At 36.4% G+C, this 26,002-nt stretch overlaps 2 protein-coding genes across 2 annotated transcripts; both read right to left on the bottom strand.

Moving 5' to 3' along the window:
• Nucleotides 1–14,546: 14,546 nt before the first annotated feature.
• On the bottom strand, nt 14,547–16,113 carry LOC145088656 (arogenate dehydrogenase 1, chloroplastic-like). Its single transcript, XM_079027034.1, has 7 exons — nt 15,922–16,113; nt 15,674–15,842; nt 15,427–15,582; nt 15,261–15,343; nt 15,103–15,172; nt 14,933–15,007; nt 14,547–14,852 (listed from the first exon to the last, which is right to left on the bottom strand). The coding sequence occupies exons 1-7, from the start codon at nt 16,071–16,073 to the stop codon at nt 14,784–14,786; spliced, it is 774 nt and encodes a 257-aa protein (XP_078883160.1). The 5' UTR covers nt 16,074–16,113; the 3' UTR covers nt 14,547–14,783.
• Nucleotides 16,114–17,698: 1,585 nt separating this feature from the next.
• LOC145088655 (protein RETICULATA-RELATED 5, chloroplastic-like) lies at nt 17,699–20,901 on the bottom strand. Its single transcript, XM_079027033.1, has 6 exons — nt 20,077–20,901; nt 19,813–19,942; nt 19,181–19,711; nt 18,458–19,111; nt 18,239–18,352; nt 17,699–18,146 (listed from the first exon to the last, which is right to left on the bottom strand). Exons 1-6 carry the CDS (start codon nt 20,886–20,888, stop codon nt 17,943–17,945), a joined length of 2,445 nt encoding a protein of 814 aa, XP_078883159.1. The 5' UTR covers nt 20,889–20,901; the 3' UTR covers nt 17,699–17,942.
• Between the last annotated feature and the right edge of the window lie 5,101 nt (nt 20,902–26,002).

Raw genomic sequence — 26,002 nt, 5'->3', positions numbered from 1 at the left:
GAAGAACCGATTGACTCCTCGAGTAAGCAGTCTGGTTGTGATTAAAAGTTAGTTTGCGGTTGAGGTTGAGAGAAGAATTGAGTTTGTTGAACTGTTTCAAACGGATCCACATTCAGACAAGGTGTTTGTTGAGATTGGTTATGGTAAAATCTCATTGGTTGAGAATAGCACGGTTTAAATGAACATATTTGCGGAGCCATTGTAGGAAAATAGTAGCTAGCGGGAGAGTGAATTTGTCGATCAAAGATGGTCGATAACATGGTGGTGATGGAAGATTTGGGTATGAAAGGTTTGATGATTGAGTGTCTGGAGGTAGAAGGTTTAGCGATGAAAGATTTGAAGCTTTATGGTTTTTTGGGTATTTTTTGGTGGAGTTAGAAGACATTTTTGTGTTTGTAAAATGTTGAGAGTGTTTGTGAGAAAGGTAATGATATTTTGTGTGTTTGAAAGGTTGAGGGTGTAGTGTAATTTATAGTAGATAAATTGTAAATGAAAATTTAAAAAAATTTAAAAAGGTTTTTTTTTTATTAAATTATATGTTAGTTGATGGGAAATAAATGAAAACATTAAATTGGAGTAAAAACCGAATTTATTAATAAAAAAAAGAGGCTGGTAAAAAGTTAGAACTTTTAATTGTTTGAAACTTTGAATTGTTGTCAAAAGGATTGCAATCCATTCTACAGAGGGAAAGCCTGTTACGAGTAAGTGGAGAGGTTTAAATGAGTTTCCACCAATCACAAGCAAGCGCTCTCTCTCTCCTCTCGTCAATTTTTTTACGAATTACTCTTCGCGACCCCTCCCAGCGAGCGCTAGGGGCGGTGTGCCTTTGGGCTTAGCGAGCGTTCTTAACATCTGACTCCCCTTATCCTAAATCATATATTTTTGACTAAAAAATAACTTATTTTGCCTAAAACACTTTTTTAAGTTCAAAAACACACTCAATAAATCTCAAACACACTCGATCAATGAGTCAATCTCATTTTGATTAAAAAGGCTTCATTCTGCCTAAAAAGTTAAGTTCAATGCCTTAAAAGTCTTTTAAGTTCAAAATAAAATCTCCAATCACACTTCGGTTGGCTGACAACTTCAAGATCTCAGTTATCATGCTCGCAATGTTTTAATTATGATGAACGAATCAATGGATAAGTGAAAAAAAATTGAAGACTCGATCTATGTTGTGTTCTGGATGAAGTTCATTGACAACTAGGATTTATAACAATTGTTTTCCATGTTATAGTTTGGCTTTCTCGACTGATGACTGAGAATGAGGACTCGATTCCTTTTAGTACATTTTTTAAAGACAGATTCTAGCAAACATCCATCGAAATATGAACCCTAGTTGTTATGGTTTTCGTTTCACACAATAAATGATGCTCTTAACGGCCTCTTGAATCTATTCATTTTTATTGGTATTTACAATCGGTTTACAGAACAACTACAGACACGTACACTAGAGATCTGACTCCATCTGCCGTTAAATCGGTATGTGACTCGATGGTCTATCGCGGTTGATGAATCGGCCTCGGATTCACTTTCACATTCACAATCTTCGGTGCCTTCTCGTAGTTCCTCGGCGACTCTATAGCGCGTGCCTTGCGCCAGTTCGAAACCCTCGACAAAATCAAATCCTTTCGCACCTCTCTCTGTTCATCTACAGAAGAAAAAACGACAATGAAGTAAGATCTGATGAACTAACCGCGATTAATCGAAGAGCTAGTGAGTTTCAATTGATTTACCTTCAGTTCCACGGATCTTACAATCGACGTCAGGGAGCGAATCTTCGGTAGGGAAGAACGCATCGAAGTTATCGGAAGAATGAAAATCAAATTGTGATTCGGAGAAGCACTCACGAAGCCAGTAATCACGAAACCAAGGGGAGGACCGAACGAGCGACCACCACTGGTCGGAGAAGTCCTCAACGTTACGATACGAGGCCGGTACGAACATCGGAGCGTTAGGATTCAGGGCTGACGATGGAAATCCATTCCCGTGCTGATTCTGCTGAACTACACCCATTGGCATCACCTTCACTTTACACACAGTTTCAGAAGCTATGGAGAAAATATCTTTCGAGTGAGAGTGACAAATACTGCGGTGGTATATAACTAGTGGATCTTCGGGAAAGAGACACAATAGTCAATGAAATTACAGAACTAACACTGATTAAATTATATTTATTGACGTTAACATCGATATCTATCGGTCATTCCGTAGGGCGAAATTACCATACAGTCCAAGCAGTATGCTTCTTGGAGTGTAAAAGGAAGGGCAATGATCGACATTTTACACGACCGAAAGGGAGCATGGTCCGCGTGTAATACTTATCCATAACTCTCTAGCACGTCATTGTCCTTATCCTCCCACTCTTTGTCCGTGATATTCATTTCAATCATTCAATGATATCATGCGAAAAAGTGGTATACAATAAGACTTAAATTTTTAATCCTTTTCTCTATAAACAAAGACTAATATTTATATAGTTTTAATTATTTTATAAAAATAAATATTAGTTGGGTTGGGATTGTTAATAGAGTTGATAAAAATTATTTTTTGTTGGTTGGACGTATAGATGAAAAAGAAAAATATATTTTAATGAATGTGGATTGGTTTTAATCATCAATGGGAATAATCTTAGAGCCGACATGGCTTACCTCAACGGCATGGTAACAGATAAAACACCGTCCCTACCTAGGGCTGTTAATCGGGTTAACCCGATCGGGTTTCGGGTTAAATGGATCGGGTTAGTCGGGTTTTTTAGAAAAAATATTCACCCAAAACCCGACCATAATAAGGTACGGGTTAGTCGGGTTCGGGTTTGTAGGGTCGGGTTAGTCGAGTTGAGGTTGAAGTGTAAGATGAATTTATGTTGTGTTATTTTAATACATAATCCACATGTATAGGGACTTAAATTGTAAAGTTGGTATACGATATGATTTTTTGGAGTTTCTTTTACCATATTAGTAATGTAAATAGTAAATAAAATTCGTAAAACTGTTACAACACAACCGTACTGCATTAAGAAGAGAGGAAAGTTATGTCATTTTATACATCTCTATACATAGTAATTTTACTATCTGGTTTGTTTAAATAAGAAATATGTATTAGTTGTAAAATCTCATAGGATCTTGAATTCATGTCATTCAACGCAGTAAAAAAAAATTGATAATAAATTCTTAATCGGGTTAGTCGGGTTGACCCGAAACCCGAATTGTTTTGAAAAAATCAACCCTAAACCCGACCCTAATAATAATTCGGGTTAGTCGGGTTGACCCGAAACCTGAATTGTTTTGAAAAAATCAACCCTAAACCCGACCCTAATGATAATTCGGGTTAGTCGGGTTAACCCGATTAAGAGTTCTAACCCTATTAAGCCCGACCCTAATTACCTTATTCGGGTTCGGGTTTTTTTGACACCCCTATCCCTACCTGTTATGTTATCCTATATGTCATGTTAATGACTTGTAACATACATTTTCAATTTGAAACGTTCAAAAGACCGTTGGGAAAGATCAAATTTGAATAAAAAAACACATACTAATTTCTACTACCTATATATACTGCATTTTACATACCATTTTTCTATTTATCTCAGTATACTCGAACACCTTTTTTATCTATGAATTAAAACCCAAACACGTATCCACCAAACACAAACACATCTGTTCCGACGAGTTTCACACAATATAAGAGTTATATGAATCTCTTCAACTCTCAAAACTCACAACAAATACCATTTCAAGGATACTATTTTAATCTCATCTCACCCTCAATGCAAATTCCTACATCGCCCTACATGCAACAAAACATTTTTAATACTTGCTTCCATGCCACAAACAACCACACAACCAACACAAGATATGGTGCCTGAAACGTAACTGAAAGGCAGTAGGAGAGGGAAAGGGAAAGTGATTACGAAAAATGAAGAACCTCCACTATGGTGGACATCGGAGGAGAGGTACGCTTTGGCGATCGCATGGTGCGGGACTTCATAAAATCCAACTATAGAAAACGACATGAGGAGATCTAGTTTTTGGGAATCCGTGCTCGAAAAATTTCACATGCTTATGAAGAAACCTCCATATCGCAATATTGATATACTTAGTAGCAAGTGGACTCCAATTAGTTGTAGGTGCACCAAGTTTAATGGGATATTCAGCAAAAAAAATCGCAAAAGCAAAGTGATGCGGATGATTTTGATGTGTTTAGGGCCACGTGAGTGAGCAATATCACGTCGAAATGTGTCATGTTTTCAAGTATGAATAAATATGGGAGACTATGATAAAAGATCCAAAATTGATTAAAACGTCAACATCATCAGATGTCTCACAATTCAAATTCGTTTGACGTTTTCGACGCACGAACTAGCATCGACCTCAACGCCGACACCGATGACATCCCCAAAAACATCAAAGATATCTCCCCCTTCCCCATGTCGACCAATCAGACGCGACAATGTGAAGAGCGCTCAACGACATGCGGATGATGTTGAAAGAATGACACAAGAGTTAATGAAATGGAGAAATGTTTGACCAGCACAATTTAATAGCAAAAGAAAGAGTCGAAATACAACGCCAGCATTTGGAATTCCTTCGTCGTCAAGCATATGAATATCCAATGACAAATGATTTGACAATTTTTCGCACTAACAAAGAAGATATGGCGCCAAGTGATTTGGGAGTCCTTCATGCGATGAAGGAGAAGATTCACAAGAAATATTTGGATTAAGACTATCGTATTAACTTTATGTTTTTAAATTAAGACTATCGTATTTTTTGTGTTCAATGTTTTTTTTAATGTTTTTCTAGTTTTAAAATGTTATGTTTAATTTAGGATTTAATTAAATAGCATCTTATATTAATTTATATTTGTTTTTATAAATATTATAACATAAATACAAAAACAAATAGAAAAAATAAATGGAAATAAATAAAAAAGAAATAAATCGTAAAAAAATGATGATATTGAAATTAGTGGATGTTATAACATGTTGCATATTTCGTTAATGGGTGTTATAACATCATGGTTGATATAACATGTGAGGTGACAAGTTTTTGATGGTAAAATACCTTAACATGTTGCTCACACTTAACAACCTAAAGCTATCAGGGAGAAGTCATCATCGCCATTTAAAAAGTGTTTCCAACTAATTGCAATCTTATTATCATTTTCCTATCACACATTTAGGAAATGATTATCACTATACATCATATTTATCATGCTTGTATTTGTACTTAAGGTTTAATATCTTGTACATCTAATAGAAAAAAAAAAGGAAGAAGAAAAAAACAGACAAACAACATGGTTGGTCATGGTTCTCATTACAGCTAACCACAACCACAACCAAAACATCACCCATGGGGTGGTGTTCGCCTCCTTAACGCACACCACCCACCTCCAATAACGCCCCATCCGGATAGCAAAATATGAGTATGTTTTTTAACATTCATTTCATAATCTAAAGTGGACCCTTATCATTAGTTTTTTCCCCCTTAAATTCTATAATTATTATATAATGATTGTCCCTTTTTATTGAAAAAACTATTTTCATTTAAAAAGAAAAAACCTAATTTTTGTTAACCCAATGCACGGTAAATTTAAAACTCATTACCCGTCTATAAAATTAAAAAAAAAACAGTCACTCGTATCTTCTCACATTCTTCCACAACCACTACTTTAGCTTGCCGCCCAAGGACCAACTTCGGCCACTTAAGTGACACAGTCTGATCTTCCTTTCTCTCTCTCTCTCTCTCTCTCTCTCTCTCTCCCCCCCTCTCTGTTTTTCCTGGCTGAAACCACCATCCTCGAAAACACCTCCGGTGTCAGACCACGACCCCTTGATTTGCTTTTATCTATCTCTCTTTTTCTTTCTTTCTTTTTCTTTTGTATAATATTCATAAAATTCTTGAAAAATTTAAACTTTTTAAACAACCCAAAACCAACATTGTTTAGAAATTGTTTTCAAAATAAGTTTCACATCAGAGAAATCCCAAAATCGTAAAACTAAAACATGAGGAGGTGCACGATCACGCCTTCGCCTTGTTGCGATCCTCTGAGGTACCTGAAACACAAACCAAAACTGTAAGTCCAAAGCTTAGTGAGTTCCCCCAAAATACCGATACATAAGAAATAGCACAAATATAATAACATGTAATGAGTCCACAACTTAACAGACTGAATTACCCCTGAGCCCACAACATAATTTTGGCTTGCCCTCGGCCCATAGCTTACGTCTGGCTTGCTCCCCGGCATGATCAGTCCTTGGAATGAATACCACTAAGCCCTCAGTACGAGTCTGGCATGCCCTTCCCGGCCCTCAACTCCTATCTGGAATGCTCATGGGTCCTCAGTATGAGTCTGGCATGCCTTCCCTGACTCTCAGTTCATATCTGGCATACTCTAGGGTTTGTTGGCTACATCACAGAGCAGCACAACCTCAACCCAACCCATACTGTGACATCCCCAAAATCACGGCCAGAAAAGACCGGTTTGTTTATGCTTTGTTTAAAAATCAGAGTAACATTTTAAATAAAAGCATTGCGGAATTTGTCCCAAAACAAAATATGGTAAAGATTTATCAAAAGCATTTCCATAGAAATGTATTTCATTAAAAGACTCGGGATGTCATGTTCATACAGATCAAAAGCATAAACAGTACAATATAAGCCTTACTACATTATTTCATATCTACAGGCCTATATCCGTAATCCCTCGTCCAAAACATCACATCTATGCTCATGCGCCACTACCTGTAATACAAGAAACTGAGTGTGTCAGGCTTGAGAGCCTGGTGAGCACATAGGGTTTTCAACCCACAATAAATAAGTTTATTAACTTCATTAAATTAAACAAACCCGATTACCCGTTCCCGTTATCCTCACATTACGTCCCTAAGCATCTATCATAAGGGACCTATCTTAAGGATTATCATTGGGACGGACACTACTGCTAAGGGGATTCCTCAGAAACAAATGTCCTTAAGGCAACCATGTGGGGGATGGAGTACATATGGTGAACACACAAATCAAATAAACACACAGTTCGAATAAACACCTACAAGTTGTGAGCCTGCTAGTGTTCCACTAGACTGTCTAGAATAGTCCGTGGTCGTCATCTATACTCCGCTAGATGACTGGATCATCAATAACATCTATAACGAGGCCTCTCATTATTTTATTTTGTCACACAGCAACTATTACATCTACCTATGTTTTACCCAACACTTTTTGTAGATATAAAATACATATACAGTTTAAATCATTGAAAACATGTATAAAACGTTCATCCAACATAGATAGCAAGTATTCAGATAATATGCACACATAGCACGTAATTTATATAAGATACTTCATATCTATGTGTAAGCTAAAAGTAACTATGCACTCATTTTAACGTTCGATAGACGAATAACGTTCTGGAATGGATGCGAGAAGGTCGAGTAGTTTTCCGTGAATACGAATCTCCGAGAAAATTTAGTTTCCTAAGGAAATATTTATATAATTAATATTTGGAGGGTAGTTTGGTAATTAACCAAGGTATAGTGTCCGTTATGTTAATTAAATAATTTAGTTGGACTAAATTATAAAAATAATTTCCAAATGAGGGACCAATATGGAACATATACATCCTAGTTTAGGTGTTTAGGACTAAATTTGTAAATAATTTCCATGGCAGGGGGTTTAAAATTAATTTCGTAATGAAGTTTGAATAGTGGAGGCATGATTTGTAATCCATTTAAAAAAAAGAGGGATCAATCTCGTAAATTCAAAAAAGGTCATGGGTTTTATTTAAATAAAACAAATCAAAGTTTGCACAATGCATCTCTTTCATTCATACATCGTGAGTTACAAATATTTGAATGAAAGGTAATCACTTCCTCCTGTTTCTTCTTCGATTAAGCACAACAAAGCAAAATAAATAAATAAACTAGTTCTTAGCCATTTGCTAACGAATGTAACATACAAAAATAAATAAATTGTGATGGTGGAGTACTCACAAAGCAGCGACAACAGGGGGTGGTGGAATGGTGGTTTATGGTGATGATCTTCAAGGTGATATAGAGGGAGATAGAGATCAAGATTGAGAGAGAGGGAAAGAAGAGGAAGATGATGACAGATTTTGTGAGTGAGAAATGAAGGTGTCTAAGCCTCATTTTATAGTAAACACACACACTCACATACAAGTTTGGGCCATGCCTCTAGCCAAGCAATGTACTCACAAATTGAAGTGTGCAAGCAAAAGAGTGGGGATGAGGAGAAGATCACGTGGACAAGACCAAGAGGAGAAGCAATTGGCTAGGGATTTTCTCCCATGCAAGTCATGTGGGTCCACATGGGTTATTCCTCCTTTAATTGCCCAAAACACACAAAATCGGGTATCTCGAGATACCGACATCGTATTGCGTTTTCAAAAATTTCTTATGAAAGAGGGTAATTCAAGGATTCCAGAAACCCGAACGGATTAATTTTTGGAGTTACGGAACTCCGGAAAATCGCACTTAAAGTTTTGCGTCTAAACGGCACGCGGTGTCCGTTTTCGCAACTTTTGTAAATATTTTCGTTAAAAATATTTCGAGTATGAAATCAAATACTAGACCATATCCTTAGTCCAAAAACGCTCTCGTAAATCCCGTCGGCAAAGTATAAGTACCTCAAAGGATCGATTCGGTTTTACGCGATTAAAGAAAAGTAGTGTTTTACTGTCTGATTTTCTTACAACTGTCGTATTTTTTGCATACGAACTCCGTTTTCGACGTTTTTTATATCCACGCATAGGCGGGAACGTACTCTATAACTTTATGTAAATATATCAGGCTTATATCACAATTTAATTTTGACGCTTATTTTTATTCTTTATTAATTATATCTTTATAATTAAATAATAAGCATATAAATTCACATAATTCACAAAATACTCAAATATTTCATCTTTATTACTTCAAAAGGAGTTACAATGGTTGACCGAGACTATTACATTGAAAAAAATGCTTAGCCCTGAAACCCGGGCGTTACACATACAATATGTTGACATATAACAGATAATATCATATATATAAATAAACATACAATATCACAGGTAATCCTACAGATCTACTAGACAGTCATATCAAATCCATCATGCATATCTATTCCATACTCAAGATATCAACAAATATCTGGTTATCAAACCAATGGGTCAGCCTTGGTGCCTTCGACCCGAAAGTACAGTGAGAAAAACTCACCTCACAAGTAGTGCAGAACTGATAAAGTATGACTCCAAATCTCAGCTCTCGACCCAAATACCTACAACCACCATGTGACCAATTCCATCAAGATTCTGAAATACCCAAATTTCCCTCAAAAGTCAAACTTTGTCAACCATGGTTAAAGTCAGAGTCAACAGTCAATGTCAATTGTCCATGTTGACCCAACTCGTCGAGTGCACCAATGAACTCGTCGAGTTTATGTAATACTCAGAAGGTCGAGAAAACCCTAGACAACTCACCGAGTTGGCTGGAAAACTCGTCGAGTTTTCCCCAGCTTAACACATTCAGTCCGTTTATCGAATCTAAGGCTTCAAAATGTAGATCTGATACCTTGGAGCTGGAAAACCAGGTAAAGTTGCCAACTTTACGTTCATTCATGTCAACAAGAAGTTCTAGAAATCATGAAAGGCTTAATAAAGGACTTAATGCATGAATGAGGCCTAAAACCTAATAAAGTTGCAACTTTAAGCCAAATGAGGCCACAAAATGGCCAGATCTAAAGTGACAACCCATAAAACACTCAACTCCTTGAACAACCCAACAATGAGCCAATAATCACAATAAAACTTCAAGGAAGAGATCTAAGAAATAAGGAAGCAAGGAGTCGACTTTATACCTCAAAAATACCGCAACAAGTGGGAAGGTTCTGGATCTATAGCCTTTCAAACTTCAAGGCTCCTTTAAAAGAATACCAAAAATCAATTCTCCGAGCTCTCCACAAGCTCGAACACTCAAGTCTGGAAGATGATACACGAAAATAGGGTTTCTGGACAGAAGCGGCTGGTAAGGAGGCCAACCAAGGGACTTAAGGCCTTTAAATATGGTGCAAAACCTTAAAAATTAGGGTTTCATTCTCAGCTGCCAACTCGTCGAGTTGGTTCATTAATATCCGCGGCCAAAAGTTACCTCAACACGCCGATTTCTAAAGAAAACATGTATAAAGAATTAAATTTCACATTTGAGGATTGTGATGCTACATTTTGGTTGTCAACGATAGGTTGTCGGAGGTGGCGACAACAATGGGTAATTGACCAATCACATAAGAGAATGAAAGCATAATGATCATTCTTGTTTAAAAAAAAGTTAAGGCTGCACTTATGAATTTTTGTAAAACACAAAGCCTATTAATATAGTTTTATCTGTTTTTACAGTCCCATAATATCAATCATATAATTATATATGCTAAAAAATAAATAAAATAATATTACATTATGAAAAAAAAAACTTTAATTATAAGCTTGTTAATTTCACTCATATAGTTTTTAAAATCTTGAAAGCTTTTTTTAAGCTTTAAAAGAGATTCTATCGTGGATACTTTAAGGATATCATAGGTTCTTTACTTTAAAAATGTGTGGTCTTAACTTCATTACATCTACATCACCATATCACACCACCCCACAGACCTTAGAAAATATTCATCACTCCACGCCATTTCCAAAAGAAAAATAAAAGGTTCATTAATAAAACAAATAAAATTGCATAAAAACTACATAAAAATTGAAAACTTACTCTAAAAATAAAAATTACATTGATAAAACTAAATTAACATTACTCTATCCTCTGGTGTATATGTTAATGATTTGCTACTACTATCGTTGTGTAGTTTTCAACATCGGAAATGCTTTTTCTCACAGATGATGTCACCTATTTTGCTTTGTCCCTTCACACCGGGTGTCAAATGGTGACTGTTGGTTGATCCTCGTCAAATTCATCGTTGAGGTTGTTTACAAAACCTATGTTTGACTCCGAAGTTCTCGATCATTTGTTGGAGCCAACAGATTGTGATTGTGTAAGCGAATTCAGATTAAGGACATACTTTAGACCATCGCGCATAATTAGTCATGCTTTTTATAGCTAAATCATTTAACATAGTGGGTATCTTATATGCATAAAGCACGATGGTTAAAATGTTGAAGTCGTTGGACCCATTTTTATGCATAGTCATGAGGTTGTTGAAGATGTCGCTTAAGTTGGTGTAGCTATATCTTATCTTGCGTAATTAGCCATGTAAACTGTCGAAGGTCAGATATTCACCATTTACTATATGACATGGAAGTATGCTAGAATGTGGTTCCAAAAATCCATTATAGATTGGTCGTTGCCAATTTGGTCATCTAGAGATATAGAAATTCAAGCTCGCATTAATGTTGCTTTGTTTTATTCGGTCCAATTTCTACTGTCTTTTTTTACTTTTGTTTGTTTTTTCTTCTTGATTAGTGTAATTGAGATTCCGATAGTGCTTCGTCGTCAACGTCCTGGGAATATTGTTGTAACGCTTAGTTCCTAGTATGTATTTAATTAATATTTGTTCACTTTTGTATAGAAACTTGACGAGTTGGAAGCCCCAAACTCGTCGAGTAGGAATGAAATTGGACGTGGGATGTAAAGTCTACTCGACGAGTTGAGAGCCCCAACTCGACGAGTGGGACTGGAAGAGTGAAACTCTAATTTTCAGGGTTTTGCACCCTATTCAAACATCTTAACCTTCAACGGATGGCCTCATTTACAGGCTTTAAGTCCCAAACCCTAAATCTCGAAACCCTGATGCCTTTTGTGAGCTTGTGAGTCATTTTTTAGAGAAACTTGTGCATTCGAAGCTTGTGGAAGAAGAAGAAGCTTGAGGACTCAAGAAGAAGAGAGTAGATCCAGAAACTTCACTCCATTTGCAACATTTTCTGGTAAGCAAGTCTCAAACTTGCTTAATGATTACTTAGATCTTCTCATCTTCACTTTTATTGGGTTTTTCGTCCAAATATCTTGATTTTTGGGAAATGGACGTCCCAAGTGAGTATACCTCCAAATCTAGGGGCTTGAAGGGCTTTCATGGCATAGAGGTGCAAACTTTATGGCCATTGAAGCCCCATGCAAGCTTTAGGGTGTCATTTTGGCCTTTTAAGCTCCAAAAGGCCATGTATGGAGAGAAAGTCGGAGACCTTATGTGTTCATGTAGTGTCTAGGGTCTAGATCTCAGTTTGTATGCCTTAGCTTGAAGTATTGATGGCTTATGGATCAAGATCTAGGTCTTAAAGATTAGGGTTTGAGCTAAACCCATTAAGGAAGGGTATTAACAGGTAAAGTTGGAAACTTTACCCTTAAAAGGATATTTTCAACATGTATATGAAGTATGGAGCTTAGATATGTAGGATATGAGCTTAATATATTAAGATAGCTTAACAGACTAAAGAACTTGACGAGTTCATAAAGGAACTCACGAGTTGGGTCGAAATGTCCCGACCTTATAGAAGGTAAGACTCAACGAGTTATTGGGAAGACTCGACGAGTGGAATTGAAAAGTCCCGATTCTCTTGATATGAGAAACTCGACGTGTTCGTGAAGAACTCGACGAGTCGGATCGCGAGTTCAGAGTTTTCTGATTTATGGAACTCGGTGAGTTGAGTCTGCCTAGAATGTTGACTTTGACCATAATGTTGACTTTGACCAGGGGTAAAATGGTCATTTTACTCTAAGAACGAATATTGGATTTTGACTAAGTGTTATTGTGATAATGATAGTCGGGGAGTCGTTGGATCCGCCGTTAGAGATTCCTTACCGTGAGTTTCAACATTCAACTTTGCGAGGTGAGTTCCCTCCTGTAGGAACGAGTCGAAGGCACCAATGTCAGCATGTTTACATATGTTAGTATATGTCAGCTAAGGTCCGATGTCGGGCAAAGCCCGATGTAGGTCTATATGTTTTCAAACTTCGGTCCGATGTAGGGGAAAGCACGAGGAATGATTGTATGTTTGATATCTTCGTGATTCTTGCATGTACTTGTTTTATATGTTTTGGACTTTGGTCCGATGTCGGGGTAAGCCCGATGAATGCTTATATGTTTATGTTATATGTTTTTAGATTTCGATCTGATGTCAGACGGGGCTCGAGGAATGTTTATACGTTCATGATTATGTGATTATGTTTATATGTATTTGTTGATATGTTTATATGTATACCGGATTTCAGTCCAATGTCGGGCGGGGCCCGATGCCAGATTTCGGTCCGATGTCGGGCAGGGCCCGATGTAGGGCAAGGCCCATGTTATGTTATTATGTGATTATGTGATTATGTATTTGTTGATGTGTTTATATGTACCGGATTTTGGTCTGATGTCGGGCGAGGCCTGATGCCGGATTTCGGTCTGATGCCGGGCAGGGCCCGATATAACGGGCAATGCCCATGTTATGTTATTATGTGATTATGTGATTATGTGTATGATATGTGGTAGTTTGGGGAGACTCACTAAGCTTCGTGCTTACAGTTTTTAGTTTTGATTTCAAGTACTTCCGGTAGCAAGGGGAAGAGCTCGGGATGACTGCAGTGCACACACCATTTGTTATAATATGGGATGCTTTTACTCTGATATTTTGATATGGGTTTTTGATGAGATACTTGATTTTATACTTTGATTTATGTTTTGGATGGAATGATTCTGAAAGATAGGTTATTTTAGTAATTTAAATTGAAAATTTTCGACCGTATCTTTGGGATGTTACAATTGTGGTTGTGAATGTTGAAATTAAGAAGAATGAAATTGTTGGAATTGGTTTGATGTTTGGAAATAGTTTGGTTGGTGGAAGTAATTTGTTGAAATGGTTGTCGAAAAAGATGTTGATATTGAATAGGTGATGTTTGTAATATGTTCATGAACCCATCGTGGATGATTAAAAGTGTGGGTATGGATGAAATGATGTGTTAAAGCGTGTATGAGTCGATAGGTGAATCACAATTGGGTGTGTTTGGGGTGTATGGAGTGTTTGAATATTGATCCATTTTTTATGTAAAATGAATGAGAAATTTTAAATTTTGTGTTTAATACAGGAGGAATCGAAATTTTAAATCGGCCTTCAGCTTAGATGATCTTATAACATCCACAATATGAAGCTTTTTATCGTTGTTTTTTATTAAAAAAATTTGACAAAAAGAAATAAAAACTATTCATTTATTAGAATTGTGATTAATTTGTTTGTTTTTATGTTATCTACAAAGGGTCTTTGAGCAAAAAAAAATTATCTATTTTTTATTTTTTTTTATTGGTTTCTGTCTTTGCCATATGTCTTGACAATTTTTGTCCAAAATAACATGATACATAGATGATAATGTGAGTAGTTATGTTTTTATTTGTTGTCATCAGAGGGCCCTTCAAGTTCTCTTTCTTCCCTATTCTCCATTTTTGTCTATCAACATTGAACCAATTGAATATTTTACCATTCGTATTACATTGTATCAATCGGCCACTATTGGAGTGTATCAATCAATCATCCACTATTAAGAACAGACATTGTTTGAAACCAACTGAATAAACACCTAATAAAAAAAAACCATTAACAACAATGTTATTCAGTGACAATGTGTTTAAGTTAACAACAACAATATTAAGTCAACAGCACACAAAGTCCATCTACATTCAAGACATACAATTCATTGGAAACAATTATTAATTATGAGATGATCCAGATTAGATGATTCATGAATAAAGTCTTGTAAATGATACAAATGAAGTTTTCATGTTATTTTCTTGAAAACAAACAACCATTAGTCCATCTTGCTAATTGTTGTTCATCCTTGCTTCTAGCGTCTCCTTCACTCTCTCAAGTGCACTTTCTAAATTATGCAGCTGTGCCATAAATTAAATGCAAATACATAAATGAATCCATTTTTTTTTTATCCCGTAAAAATCATTAATTTTGCACACACCTGCTGTTTGGCAAACCTATTGTGTATGAACAGCCCACTATACAGATCAAAACTATCCCTCGTACTGCTTTCTTTCTGCAACTCAAATCAAATCTCCTGTTAATTTTTATTCTGTACATTCTTGATTTTATATTTTATATAACAAGGTTGAACATATATTGTATACATACCACTTGAACCAGCTTCTCAAATCCCTTTGTGTCTATCGGTGTGTTCCTAATTTCCATTTCTGATAAAACCCTGCAAGTAAGATATCGTCATCATTAGAAATCAGTGAGAACTCTGTTATAACCATGGCAAGGTGTGTGTATCTAACACTCTAACCTACCTGCCTATAGTGTGTGTAAGAAATTGACTTTGGGCAGCTAGTCTATCATGTTCTTCACAACTCATTTCCAGCATTTTGCATCCCTGAATTGGAATATGTTATTGTAAAAGATGTTAAAATGGCAAATATTGATTGGATTTGTTAGCATTTATGATTTATGGTTTACCTCATTCTCGAAAATGGCAAGAAAAGAGGAACACAGAGTTTCATCCTTGACTCGTACTCTTTCATACATAAAAGGCAAATCTTTCCACCCGTCTTTTCCACTTTCTGGTCCGAACATAGGATGAGTGCACACCAAATCCGAGTCTTGAGGAGCTTCCTTATTTTACCCAAATTATGACAATTAATCATATAATTAAGTAGTAATAATAATTAATAGGAATTACTTTTTAATTAATGAAATGTAAGACCTGTAACAGGAGTTTTCTTGGGTGTTCTTTGACGGAAAGTACGTCGGCGAATAGAAGTGGTTTTTTAAGGCGATGAAACGGGATAGACTTCACTACTTGAGATACAGACACAATTGAAGTGCATATCAGAATCACATCATGCTCTAATCCCATGAATTCTTCCATGTCCCTTCAAACCCAAATCAAATAATAATATCAAGATATAAGAAGGCTGTGCATTTATGATGAGTACTTATACATATACATACCTAAAGAAATGGACGCTCGGAAAGCCAGAATAGTCTGATCTTGATGTTGCCCTTATAAGATGGCCTTGTTTTATCATCGTCTTTGCCAAGAACTGTGCGAAGGTGCCAAACCCTATAATTCCTATCTTCAATGTTCTTGTGGAACTACCCATCAGTAATCAGTTGAGGCCTGAGGGAGGGAGGGAGGGAGGGACTACAGACTAGAGACTAGAGAGGAGGGTGGTAATAATATTTGTAGCTACTTATAAATATATATGACTGTAGGTGGCAAACTATTTATTTATATCAACGGTGTAGATTAACGTCATATGTTTGAAGATCGATTTTCGAGCGTTGGATGGGATTTGAAAAGCAGCTACAAATATTGACTTTGACTATAACCAGTAGGTGACGTGGCAGGGTTTGTCGCCTTATCTGGCCGTGTTGGCAACTAATTACATTTTAGCACGGCTCTCACTAATATTATGTGGCACAACTTTCATACATGATTTGCACGTCTTTGCCGTTTTAAGTTTTCCATTAGGGGACTAGATTACAAGTTTCAGCCCATAAATACTAATACTAAATAGTATATAGAGACATGTTGTAATTTAATTTTGATGAATTTCTTTACAAATGGGCTTTTATATTCGTTATGTCGTAATCAAGGTTTTGAAAACCGGACCGGAGACCGAACCGGTCGTCTTACTGGTTCGATGGTTCAGGTGGTTCAACCGGTCGGACCGGTCTCAAAAACCGGAAAAACCGGATGATGTCATAATTATATTTAATTATATAAAAAATACAAAAAATGAAAAAATTAAATATTTTTTAAAATTTCCGGTTTTGACCGGTTTTACCGGTTCAACCGGACCGGTTTTTACCGGTTTTCACCGGTTCAAACGATTACCGGTTTTTTGGCCTTTAAGAACCGGATCCGGGACCGGTTCCCGGTTGAACCGGTCGAACCGGCCGGTCCGGTCCGGTTTTCAAAACATGGGTCGTAATGTTTTATCATTGAAAAACTTGAAACAATATTTTCTTTTCAAAAAAGACGGATCAAACGGGTTGACAAAATATATTAATGGATTAGATTATTATTGTAATAATATGATGGTCTTTTTATAAGCTTAATTAATACCCACTCGAACTATATGTCTATATTATAAATTATAAATATAAAAATATATAGACCAAAAGAGTTTTCAGCCACTATATATAAAATTACTTGTTTATACTCGAAATTATTTTTTACTTATTTCTCGTTTCACTCGTTTTGTCACCTCCATGACATATACACAACTTGTGAAGTTAAGAGTTTTTGTATTGAGTTACTTTAATGCCTCTTTAAATTCAGTAAGGTGGTTTCCTTTTAATTTTTAAACATAGTGATAGACTGATAGTACACACTGTTCTATCAAGTCCAATGGATTTCCTTTTAAATCATTACGAGGTTATTTGGATACAAAGGGAAATTATGTAAATAGTCAGCTGCTAGTTAGCTTGTTAATACTGAAACACCTCAGTTAGTTTAAAATGTTGGTCACCTATTATGGATAGCCTCTGATGTGGAAGAGTATTTTCGTTAACTTGATTAAAAGCTGTTCTATTTTATGATATAACTGGTTAACGTCAAATTGTGTCAACGCATGGGTGATTATATTTCATGCCCATCTATAAACCCAGGGTATTTAGTATTTAGTCCTCTCTGATTATTTTTACATTGTGATCTTTGAAAAAATAAAACTACTTGAATCAAGAAGATTATCTATCCCCTACAACCTACAAACGACTAAAATTCTAGTAACCAATTTATAAACAGTTAGTCGATCAAAATTTGTTCCTTTACAAAGCCAAGGATTATATACCTAAACAACTTCAAAAAAAAAAAAAAGAAGAGCATTTTCAGCCTCTAATCTACCTTTCATCTCCTTGTGTTGTATCCAATATACCCAAATTCATATTTTAACTTACATTAAGGATCATTATCATTAAAAAGGAAAACAGAAAGCCATTCCTTACAGAATATGCCCTCATCAATCTCATTGACTTTGGGTCTCATCAATACCAGCTTCCTCTGTAGTGTTGCAACCTAATGCTGCAGGATTCACACATTCTACTGTTTGGTTCAATTCCGCAGGATTTGCAGATTCCGTTGTTTGGCTTTGGCTTTGGCTTTGGCTTAATAAGGATGTTTCACTCTTTTGAGCCTGTAGTCCTGTAAACCTCGCAAGATCTATCCATTGCTGCAAAAAAAGATTTAAAACCTTTGTAAAAAATTAATCCACAGCCAAATAATAAATATTTTTAAATAAAAATTCATATATTTTATTGTAACCTGAGTTCCCCAGTAGGAATTAATCGTCCGTGACACAAAAGATAACAAATTTACAAATAAAGTTTGGTCAGCAAACATATCTGAGATTCGATGCTCCACCAATCCAGCAATAATCTGCATAATAAAAGTGGCCCATTAAGTGACTGACTGACATAAACAAGGAGGAATCAAATTCAAACCTACATTGGAATTGAAAAGGACTGGAATGGAATGGAATACCTGATACCGGAGATTAGCTGATGTCCCAAGGAAGCCACTGTAAACAACTGCGGTTTTCAAAATTGGAGATCTTTTAGTCTGTTGATCATTCAAAAGTTGTGGATTTAGAAACTTGCGTACAGTGTACAACACATTTGAAGCAGCAACAGCTCCAATACTGGAAATAAATCCAACACCAGCAAGCTTTACACCACCAACAACCACCGAAGCAACTCTATGCCCCACATTCCAGTCTTTTCCAGCAAGTGTTTTTTGAAATGCATTATCCGGTATGGACCCAAGTAGGCCCAATAGTGCATCCGGCCCACTAGCATCATCATCATCAGCAAATGAAAGAAATGATAGTGTAGGAGCTGGAAGCCACACTGTAAAGAAATCAACCACTATTCCTCTGATTGTATCAGTCATCACATAGTCGATTTCTTCAAAGAACTTTCCTTTTCGTTTCTGGTATTGTGCAAGGAGAGTAGTGGTTATTGATATTGATTCTTCTATGGCTAATCTGTTTAAAAACTTTGGATCTGCTAATAATCTTTCTCTGAAACCCTGGAAACGGTGACTCAGCTCTGAAAGAAGAGGGTATTGTTCAAGATCAAAGAAATTCTGAAGCACTTCTGGAGATACAAGACCAAGATCCAATCCTTTTTGAATATCCTGATACCAAAAAAAAAAAAAGTTTATGCTATGCTATGTTTGACCATGGGTTGAGTCAAGTCAACTAACCTGTGGCAATGCATCACGTCTCCTGCCAGCTGCATTCATGACTCTAGCAATTTCAGCACGATCAAAGCAGTTTCTGGTGCATGGTCTTGCAGCAGAATACCATAAGAAATCAGCAACAGGGACTTCACCTTCACGTCTTATGTATTGTCTTTCAGGATCAAGTAATATGACTGTTTGATTCTTCTTTTGCATTTTTCTTGCAATTCTTGCGGGTACTCCAGTTCCTCTTGACCCGTAAGCAACATGGGTCGCACCGGTCACCACCACCAGCATTCCAGAAGCTCCTCCGTTTGTTACTGCTTGTAGAATGATCTGAGACATGGTGTACTCTTCAACAACTCTGGCTTGTGCAGAAAGATATGAGCTTGGGCCGAATGGGATGGATTGATTTATGGAAATGGTTTCCATTGATGATCTTCGCGAGATTGATGTGAATCCTGAAATGAAACCTGAACCAGCTGGAGGGGAGTAAGTTTTCCGGTCAGCCTTTGAAAGCCCACGAATCCCATCAGCTTGAACAGTTCTCAGGATCTAGATACATCACAAGAATTGTCTTTCTAAGTAGTGGAATATATATCAGCTTGAATCAAATCATCATTTCAACCTTTGGTTTTTGATAGGAAAAATAGTACCTTAAGTGGTGTACCACATGCAACTATGCGGACTCCATTATCACGACAGTAGCTTAGAAGAGGCTCGTATTCCTGCCAACGTTGAGGTGGCCAGTTTGACACAAAAGGCTTTAAGGTCTCTGCATCAATTCTGTCATCCATGATGAATGGCTTAAGTAATAAGCAGTGTAAACAAAGAACCAAAAATGCTCGTATTGATCAATTTTCTTAACGCCTCTGTACAGTGATACTGGTAATTAAGATGAAGCTAAAAGGAAATCACACCTTTTATCGATGAATTGATCGAGTTGTTGTTGCAAATCAGCTGGAAATGCTTCCAGAGCCAATGTAATCTGGCGATTCGCCTCCGCACACTTCTTAGTTAGGCTCCTCAGGATCTCAACCTCCAATTCCTTGTCATCTCGAGTCGGTACTTGCTCCGCTTCCCCTAGATAAACTATCCGACCATTCATCAGCTTCTCCCATATTTTCCCTTTGTCTTTCCCGACAGCCATAGGCTCTCCAATCACAGTCGCATCATAAATCCTTGAATTAATCACCTCCTCCTTCTTCACCTCTACCTTCGCCGGCGCCGCCGGCACCGATTCCGTCTTTGTCTTTGGCTTCGTCTCCGTAACTGCAATTGGCGCAACTTCAGTTTCAGCCGCTACCTTCTCATCCGCCCTAGCTACGGCCGATCGGAGCACATAAGCTCCGATCGCAATAAACGGCATCACCAGAACATCTCGTCTGCTCTGCCGAACTTCACCTACGCTTGTACTCTCCTCCTCCGGACTCCTCCGGTGAAGAGCTCCGATGCGGAAGTGGCGACGTCGTTTGTTTGTGGTTGAATGAGAAACACGAAAGATGCGTTGACTAATTTCCGGCGAGGATAGCGGGTGGTGGATACGGATACGGGGTAGTGTGGGATGGTGGGTGTCGACGTGTGCATTGCTGGGACATGGGAAGCCTCCAAGAGCATGGGCCTCCATCTCTGGCTCCGCAGCGGATCCTCTCACGGTTTGTTTGCAGATTTGCGGTTCAAAAGAAAAGGAAAAATAAATAAAAACGAAACGGAAGGGAACGGATTTGTCCATTCATTTTGCTTTTCGTTTTCGTAAAATGGGATTTTCTGATGTGGCAGATATGCTCGATGTATGAGTGATGTGTTTACACGGTTGCATTTGCAATACCATCGCAACTTAGTCGATGGGATTTTCTATAAAACTTATTATTGGTGTTTTTTTCGAAACTAGTTGGTAGCTCGTAATTAGTAGTTGGAAATCGGTATTTAAAAATTGATGCGTGCTTCAAGGACATTCACATTCCGTGATGCATGCTTCATCTATATGTGTGTGTTTTTAAGGTCAGCTAAAATGTTATAAAAATGTCATTATCCTTGAGATAATCGTAAGATCTTTGAGCATAAAATACATATTAGAGGTGTCGTTTTGAGAATCCATAAGGTGACCGGAAGGCAGGAAAGCTGACGTAGAACATGAATCTAAAGGATTAAATGCATAATCATAAGGAAATCATATTGCTTGTTTTTCCTGACATACTAAGCACTCTATTTATGGTTTCTCAATGTTCTTGTTTCAAATTTGGGCTTATATCACTTTGTTTTTGTTAATGAGTTAATGAACCATAGTTTTATGAGTTGATTGATATCTGGATATTAAGAGTTGTTTATTTTATCAATGATTGTTTAACCAAAGACTCTCACATGTTAAAGCTTGTTTCTTTGTTGCATATTGTTGAATTATTGCAGTCTAGATGACCAATCAGATTATATGACTTAACTCATACTTGATCATGATCATTGACAATTATGACTAGTGATAAACCAAATCCTAAGGTTAGGCAAATAGAGTAACGAACTTTAATGTGTAAGCTTTGCATTAGATAACCATCTTATGCGCCACTTGATTGTCATGAACATTAAGATCTATTGCTTGATTAAATTTACATGATATGAACAAAAGACTAATAATGAGGATAACTAATTTGCATGATCACTATGATTATAATCCTTTGGATCATTAGTATTAGTGAACAGACCAAATGAACTAATCAACATAGTAATTAGTGAACAACATGTGAGTATCAATTGCACTTGATAAAAATTAACCATAATTGAAGGGTATAATTGAACCTAGGTGAGAGCACCTATATAATATGTTTCTAAATCAGTTTTTTAAGTTCAGTTTGTCTTAAGTTTTGGTTTGCTCTGAGTTATGTGTTTTATAATCAAAATCCCATTTGCCTTTTTTTTTTCTTTAATTTAACTTATAATAAGATTTTCTAATACTAATTCGTTATAGTTTCCCAAAGATCGATAACCAAGTCTTACTAAAGCTATACTACTATATGACCGGGTGCATTTGTCGAGCTTTGTAATAGTACCTACTAACATTGTTGATTTATAAATATAAGCTTGTACTAAACGGAATTTTTTTCTTTAATTCGAGTATTTTTTAAAGCTAAAAGCTCTCAACACTCTCAAAATATTGGTGTTGAACATCCCCATAATAATGATAAAAAAATAGGTTAGTGTCGCCATCGAAGAACCATGAAAACCTATGTAACATCCCCCTCCGGTACGTATCACAATATTGTCCGCTTTAGACCACTCGGCACGAGGACTTCCCAGGGGGTCACCCATCCTGGTACTACTCCCGCCCGAGCATGCTTAACTCTGCAGTACCAGGATGGGTGACCCCCTGGGAAGTCCTCGTGCCGAGTGGCCCAAAACGGACAATATTGTGATACGTGCCGGAGGGGGATGTTACAAATGGTATCAAAGCCAGGTTCGGGTCGATGTGTTTGACGGGGACGTCGAACCCTATAATGGGGGGTGAAAGTGGGTTAGATCTGATCTCACATTGGCTGGGAAGGAGAACTAAGCATTCCTTATAAGGGGTGTGGATACCTTTCCTATCACAACGCGTTTTAAAGCCGCGAGGGCAGCAGATCCCATAAGAACTCTGCAGTTAAGTGTGGTCGGGCGGGAGTAGTACCAGGATGAGTGACCCCCTGTGAAGTTCTCGTGCTGAGTGGCCCAAAGTGGACAATATTGTGATACGTGCCAAAGGGGGATGTTACATATATGATCAATTCGTTACATCTTTAACATCCATTAATTGGAAATGGGAAAGTAAAACATACATTAAACCTAAAATTAAAAAAACTATTTTGTATATTTATTTTATATTAAATATATATTTTTTACATAAATGTACAATCGGGGCCTCCGCAGGAGTACGTGACGGTAATACCAACTCCCGCTCCCGTTTTTTTTTTTTTTTTTTTTTTTTTTTTTTTTTTTTTTTTTTAATTTAGTCCCGTACGGTATCGGGGTCCCACGGGAGCAGGGTCCCACAGGGGTTTTTGACATCCCTAGTTTTTAGTCTTACTAAGGACTATTAGCGAATTTACAAGGTAAAGTAGAATTATAATGGTAAAATGAAACTGTATAATTGTGTTGACATTTTTCAAACAAATTATGTGCATTGATAAAAAACATATTCAATTTGATAAACAACATTACTTGTTGCAATAACCGAAACACACAATATAACAATATCGCAAGAATTAAGTACTCGTATAAGCAATCAAATTATATATATATATATATATAATATATATATATATATATATATATATATATATATATATATATATAGTCAAATATGTGGTTCTAGTTACTATTCAAGCGTACAATATTTGTGTTTTGATTTTGGATTACGTTTATGAAGATGGAGGTCGAGTAATGGGACCGATGGTGGAGAATAATAGACGTGTTTGGTGTAAAGCAGGAGGGAAAAATAGGGTTTTATTGTGTGGCATTGATGGTGGAGGAGAGGCGATGAACATATATGATAGGGTGTTGAAGATGAGAGGTGGGGTAAAGATGGGCCAATTCTTTAATAAAAATTAATAAAAGTTTTAGCTGAGTAAAAAAATAATGGATATATATAAAATTAAGAAGTAGTTTAGCAATATATCAAATTTATCGTTTCAAAACAAGAAAAAAGTAAAAAAATAAAATAAATGAAATAAGGGTAAAAGCGTCCATTTTATGTGTGTGATAGGACCAAATTTAGAAACCAAAGATACCATAGGTGTAATAAAAATCAAAGTTAGACCAAATTTGTATTTTCTACTATATCATAGGGACCTTTTGTAATTTTGTCTAAAGTAAACGAAATGAAGTGTGACCGTGATAATTAAAAAAAAATATTGATCGAGACATAAAAAGAATTTAGCTTCAGATACGAGAAAATTGTTACCAACACCTTTTCTGATTTGTCTTATATACAAACTTTGGGAGAAGTTCTCATCACTCATTTTATAAATCACTATATATGGTAAAGAGTTACCTCACCGTGGAAGTAACTAGTTGGTCCCTCTCCTTTAATATGACCTACTATAATACCCTAAATCTTATTAAATACAAATTACACTATATATACCTTTTGTATCAATTTTCTTTTAAAAGTACGTAATACAACCAATAAAGATGCCACTGAATTTTTGATATAGCTCGTACTCATTTGCAAGCTTCCAGTTGTCAAATATTCCTTGGTTCTTATTTTGATTCACACCATACAAAAAATGAGCTGCAATGTCCAATCAAAATTTAACGATTATCCATAAATTTAGATTATTGTTTTGTGGCACATTGGTTTGATCTATTTTGGTATAAGTTTGCCTTTTGTTAATAGAATTTTTTTTTAAATCATGCACGGAAAAAGTAATTGCATGTATAATGACGTTTTCTAATATATACACAACTACTAATTTATAACCCGTGAAAACCACGGTTACAAAATTAAAATTGATAATATAAATCAGAAAATTAAATTGTTAAAATAAACATATATTACTAAAAATAAGGAATTATAAGAGAAAAATGTAAACATAATAAATGTAATAAAATTTGGTAAACATCCTTTAAACGGGGATATGTGCGGTAAGTAATACTGACATATTTTGATATATTTTGTTACCATATAAGAATTTATGAGTATTTATGAATATGCGTTGTAAAATGAAATTCAAATTGGAGAACCAAAACAATGACACGTGACATATTATTGATTTAATAGGTTGACAAATGGCGGAATGAGATTAACCATATTCATTTATTAGATAGGGAGATTTGTTTATTTTATGAAGTGAATGAAGTATTTAAATATGAATAAATGTCTAAAGACCTATGAACCTTATCCGTTAAAATATTGGAATTGTTAAACATTAAAAGGTTTAAAGTCGACTTCGAGAAAGCTTTCGACGGCCTCAGTTGGGAATATCTTGATTCGATTATGCAGCAGATGGAATTTGGGGGTAAATGGCGGTCATGGATCCACGGTTGCCTATCTTCTGCTAGAATTTCGGTCCTAATAAATGGGTCGGCTACCTCGGAATTTGGTATGGAGCGTGGTATTAGGCAAGGTGACCCACTCTCACCGTTCCTTTTTTATCATCGCTGCTGAAGGGCTGAACATCGCCTTGGAGATGGCAAAACAATCCGGAGCCTTTTTCGGTATCCAACTGCCCCAACAAGGTCCATCCATTTCTCATCTTCAATATGCTGATGATGTTATATTTTTGGGTTCTTGGTCAATTGAAAATGCTAAAAACCTGATCAGAATCCTTAGATGTTTTGAGCTATCCTCAGGCCTTAAGGTAAATATGTCCAAAAGTAAGATATTTGGCATTGGTGTCCCAAATTGTGAATTAGAATTATTGGCCCGTTATAGTAATTGCTCCATTGGATCTTTTCCCTTCATATATCTTGGTCTGCCGGTTGGTGCTTCTATGGCAAGGGTGAGGTATTGGAACCTTATAATCGAGAAATTTCAAGCAAGATTATCAAAATGGAAGGCCAGCAACCTATCTTTTGGTGGGCGCTTAACACTATGTAAAGTTGTGTTGAGTAGTCTTAGCACCTTTTATTTCTCTATGTATAAAGCCCCGGTTAAAGTTATTAAAACTCTTGAAAAGATTAGGATGCGATTTTTTTGGGGAGGGGACGAAACCTCCAAGAAAATGGCTTGGATTTCTTGGGACAAAATCTTGGCTGATAAAGATAGAGGTGGGCTTGGTCTTGGCAGTTTAAAGGCTCAAAATTTAGCTCTGTTGGGTAAATGGTGGTAGAGATTCAAGAACTATCCAGATAGTATGTGGGTAGAGGCGATAAAATCTA

This window comes from Lactuca serriola, chromosome 2 (assembly GCF_051521515.1).
Source record: "Lactuca serriola cultivar US96UC23 chromosome 2, Lser_US96UC23_V15, whole genome shotgun sequence".
In the NCBI taxonomy this organism is placed as follows: domain Eukaryota; kingdom Viridiplantae; phylum Streptophyta; class Magnoliopsida; order Asterales; family Asteraceae; genus Lactuca; species Lactuca serriola.
This window is presented reverse-complemented; position numbering and strand designations above follow the sequence as displayed.

Excerpts from the sequence above, each read along its gene's own strand:
- LOC145088656 (XM_079027034.1), bottom strand. The coding sequence starts at position 16,073 with ATGGGTAGTTCCACAAGAACATTGAAGATAGGAATTATAGGGTTTGGC. Across the intron at positions 15,843-15,921 it reads CCGAGCGTCCATTTCTTTAG|GGACATGGAAGAATTCATGG; the intron begins GTATGTATATGT and ends TTGGGTTTGAAG. Across the intron at positions 15,008-15,102 it reads TTGAGAAGCTGGTTCAAGTG|AAAGAAAGCAGTACGAGGGA; the intron begins GTATGTATACAA and ends TTTGAGTTGCAG.
- LOC145088655 (XM_079027033.1), bottom strand. The coding sequence starts at position 20,888 with ATGGACAAATCCGTTCCCTTCCGTTTCGTTTTTATTTATTTTTCCTTT. Across the intron at positions 19,943-20,076 it reads GATCAATTCATCGATAAAAG|AATTGATGCAGAGACCTTAA; the intron begins GTGTGATTTCCT and ends CATGGATGACAG. Across the intron at positions 19,112-19,180 it reads GACGTGATGCATTGCCACAG|GATATTCAAAAAGGATTGGA; the intron begins GTTAGTTGACTT and ends TTTTGGTATCAG.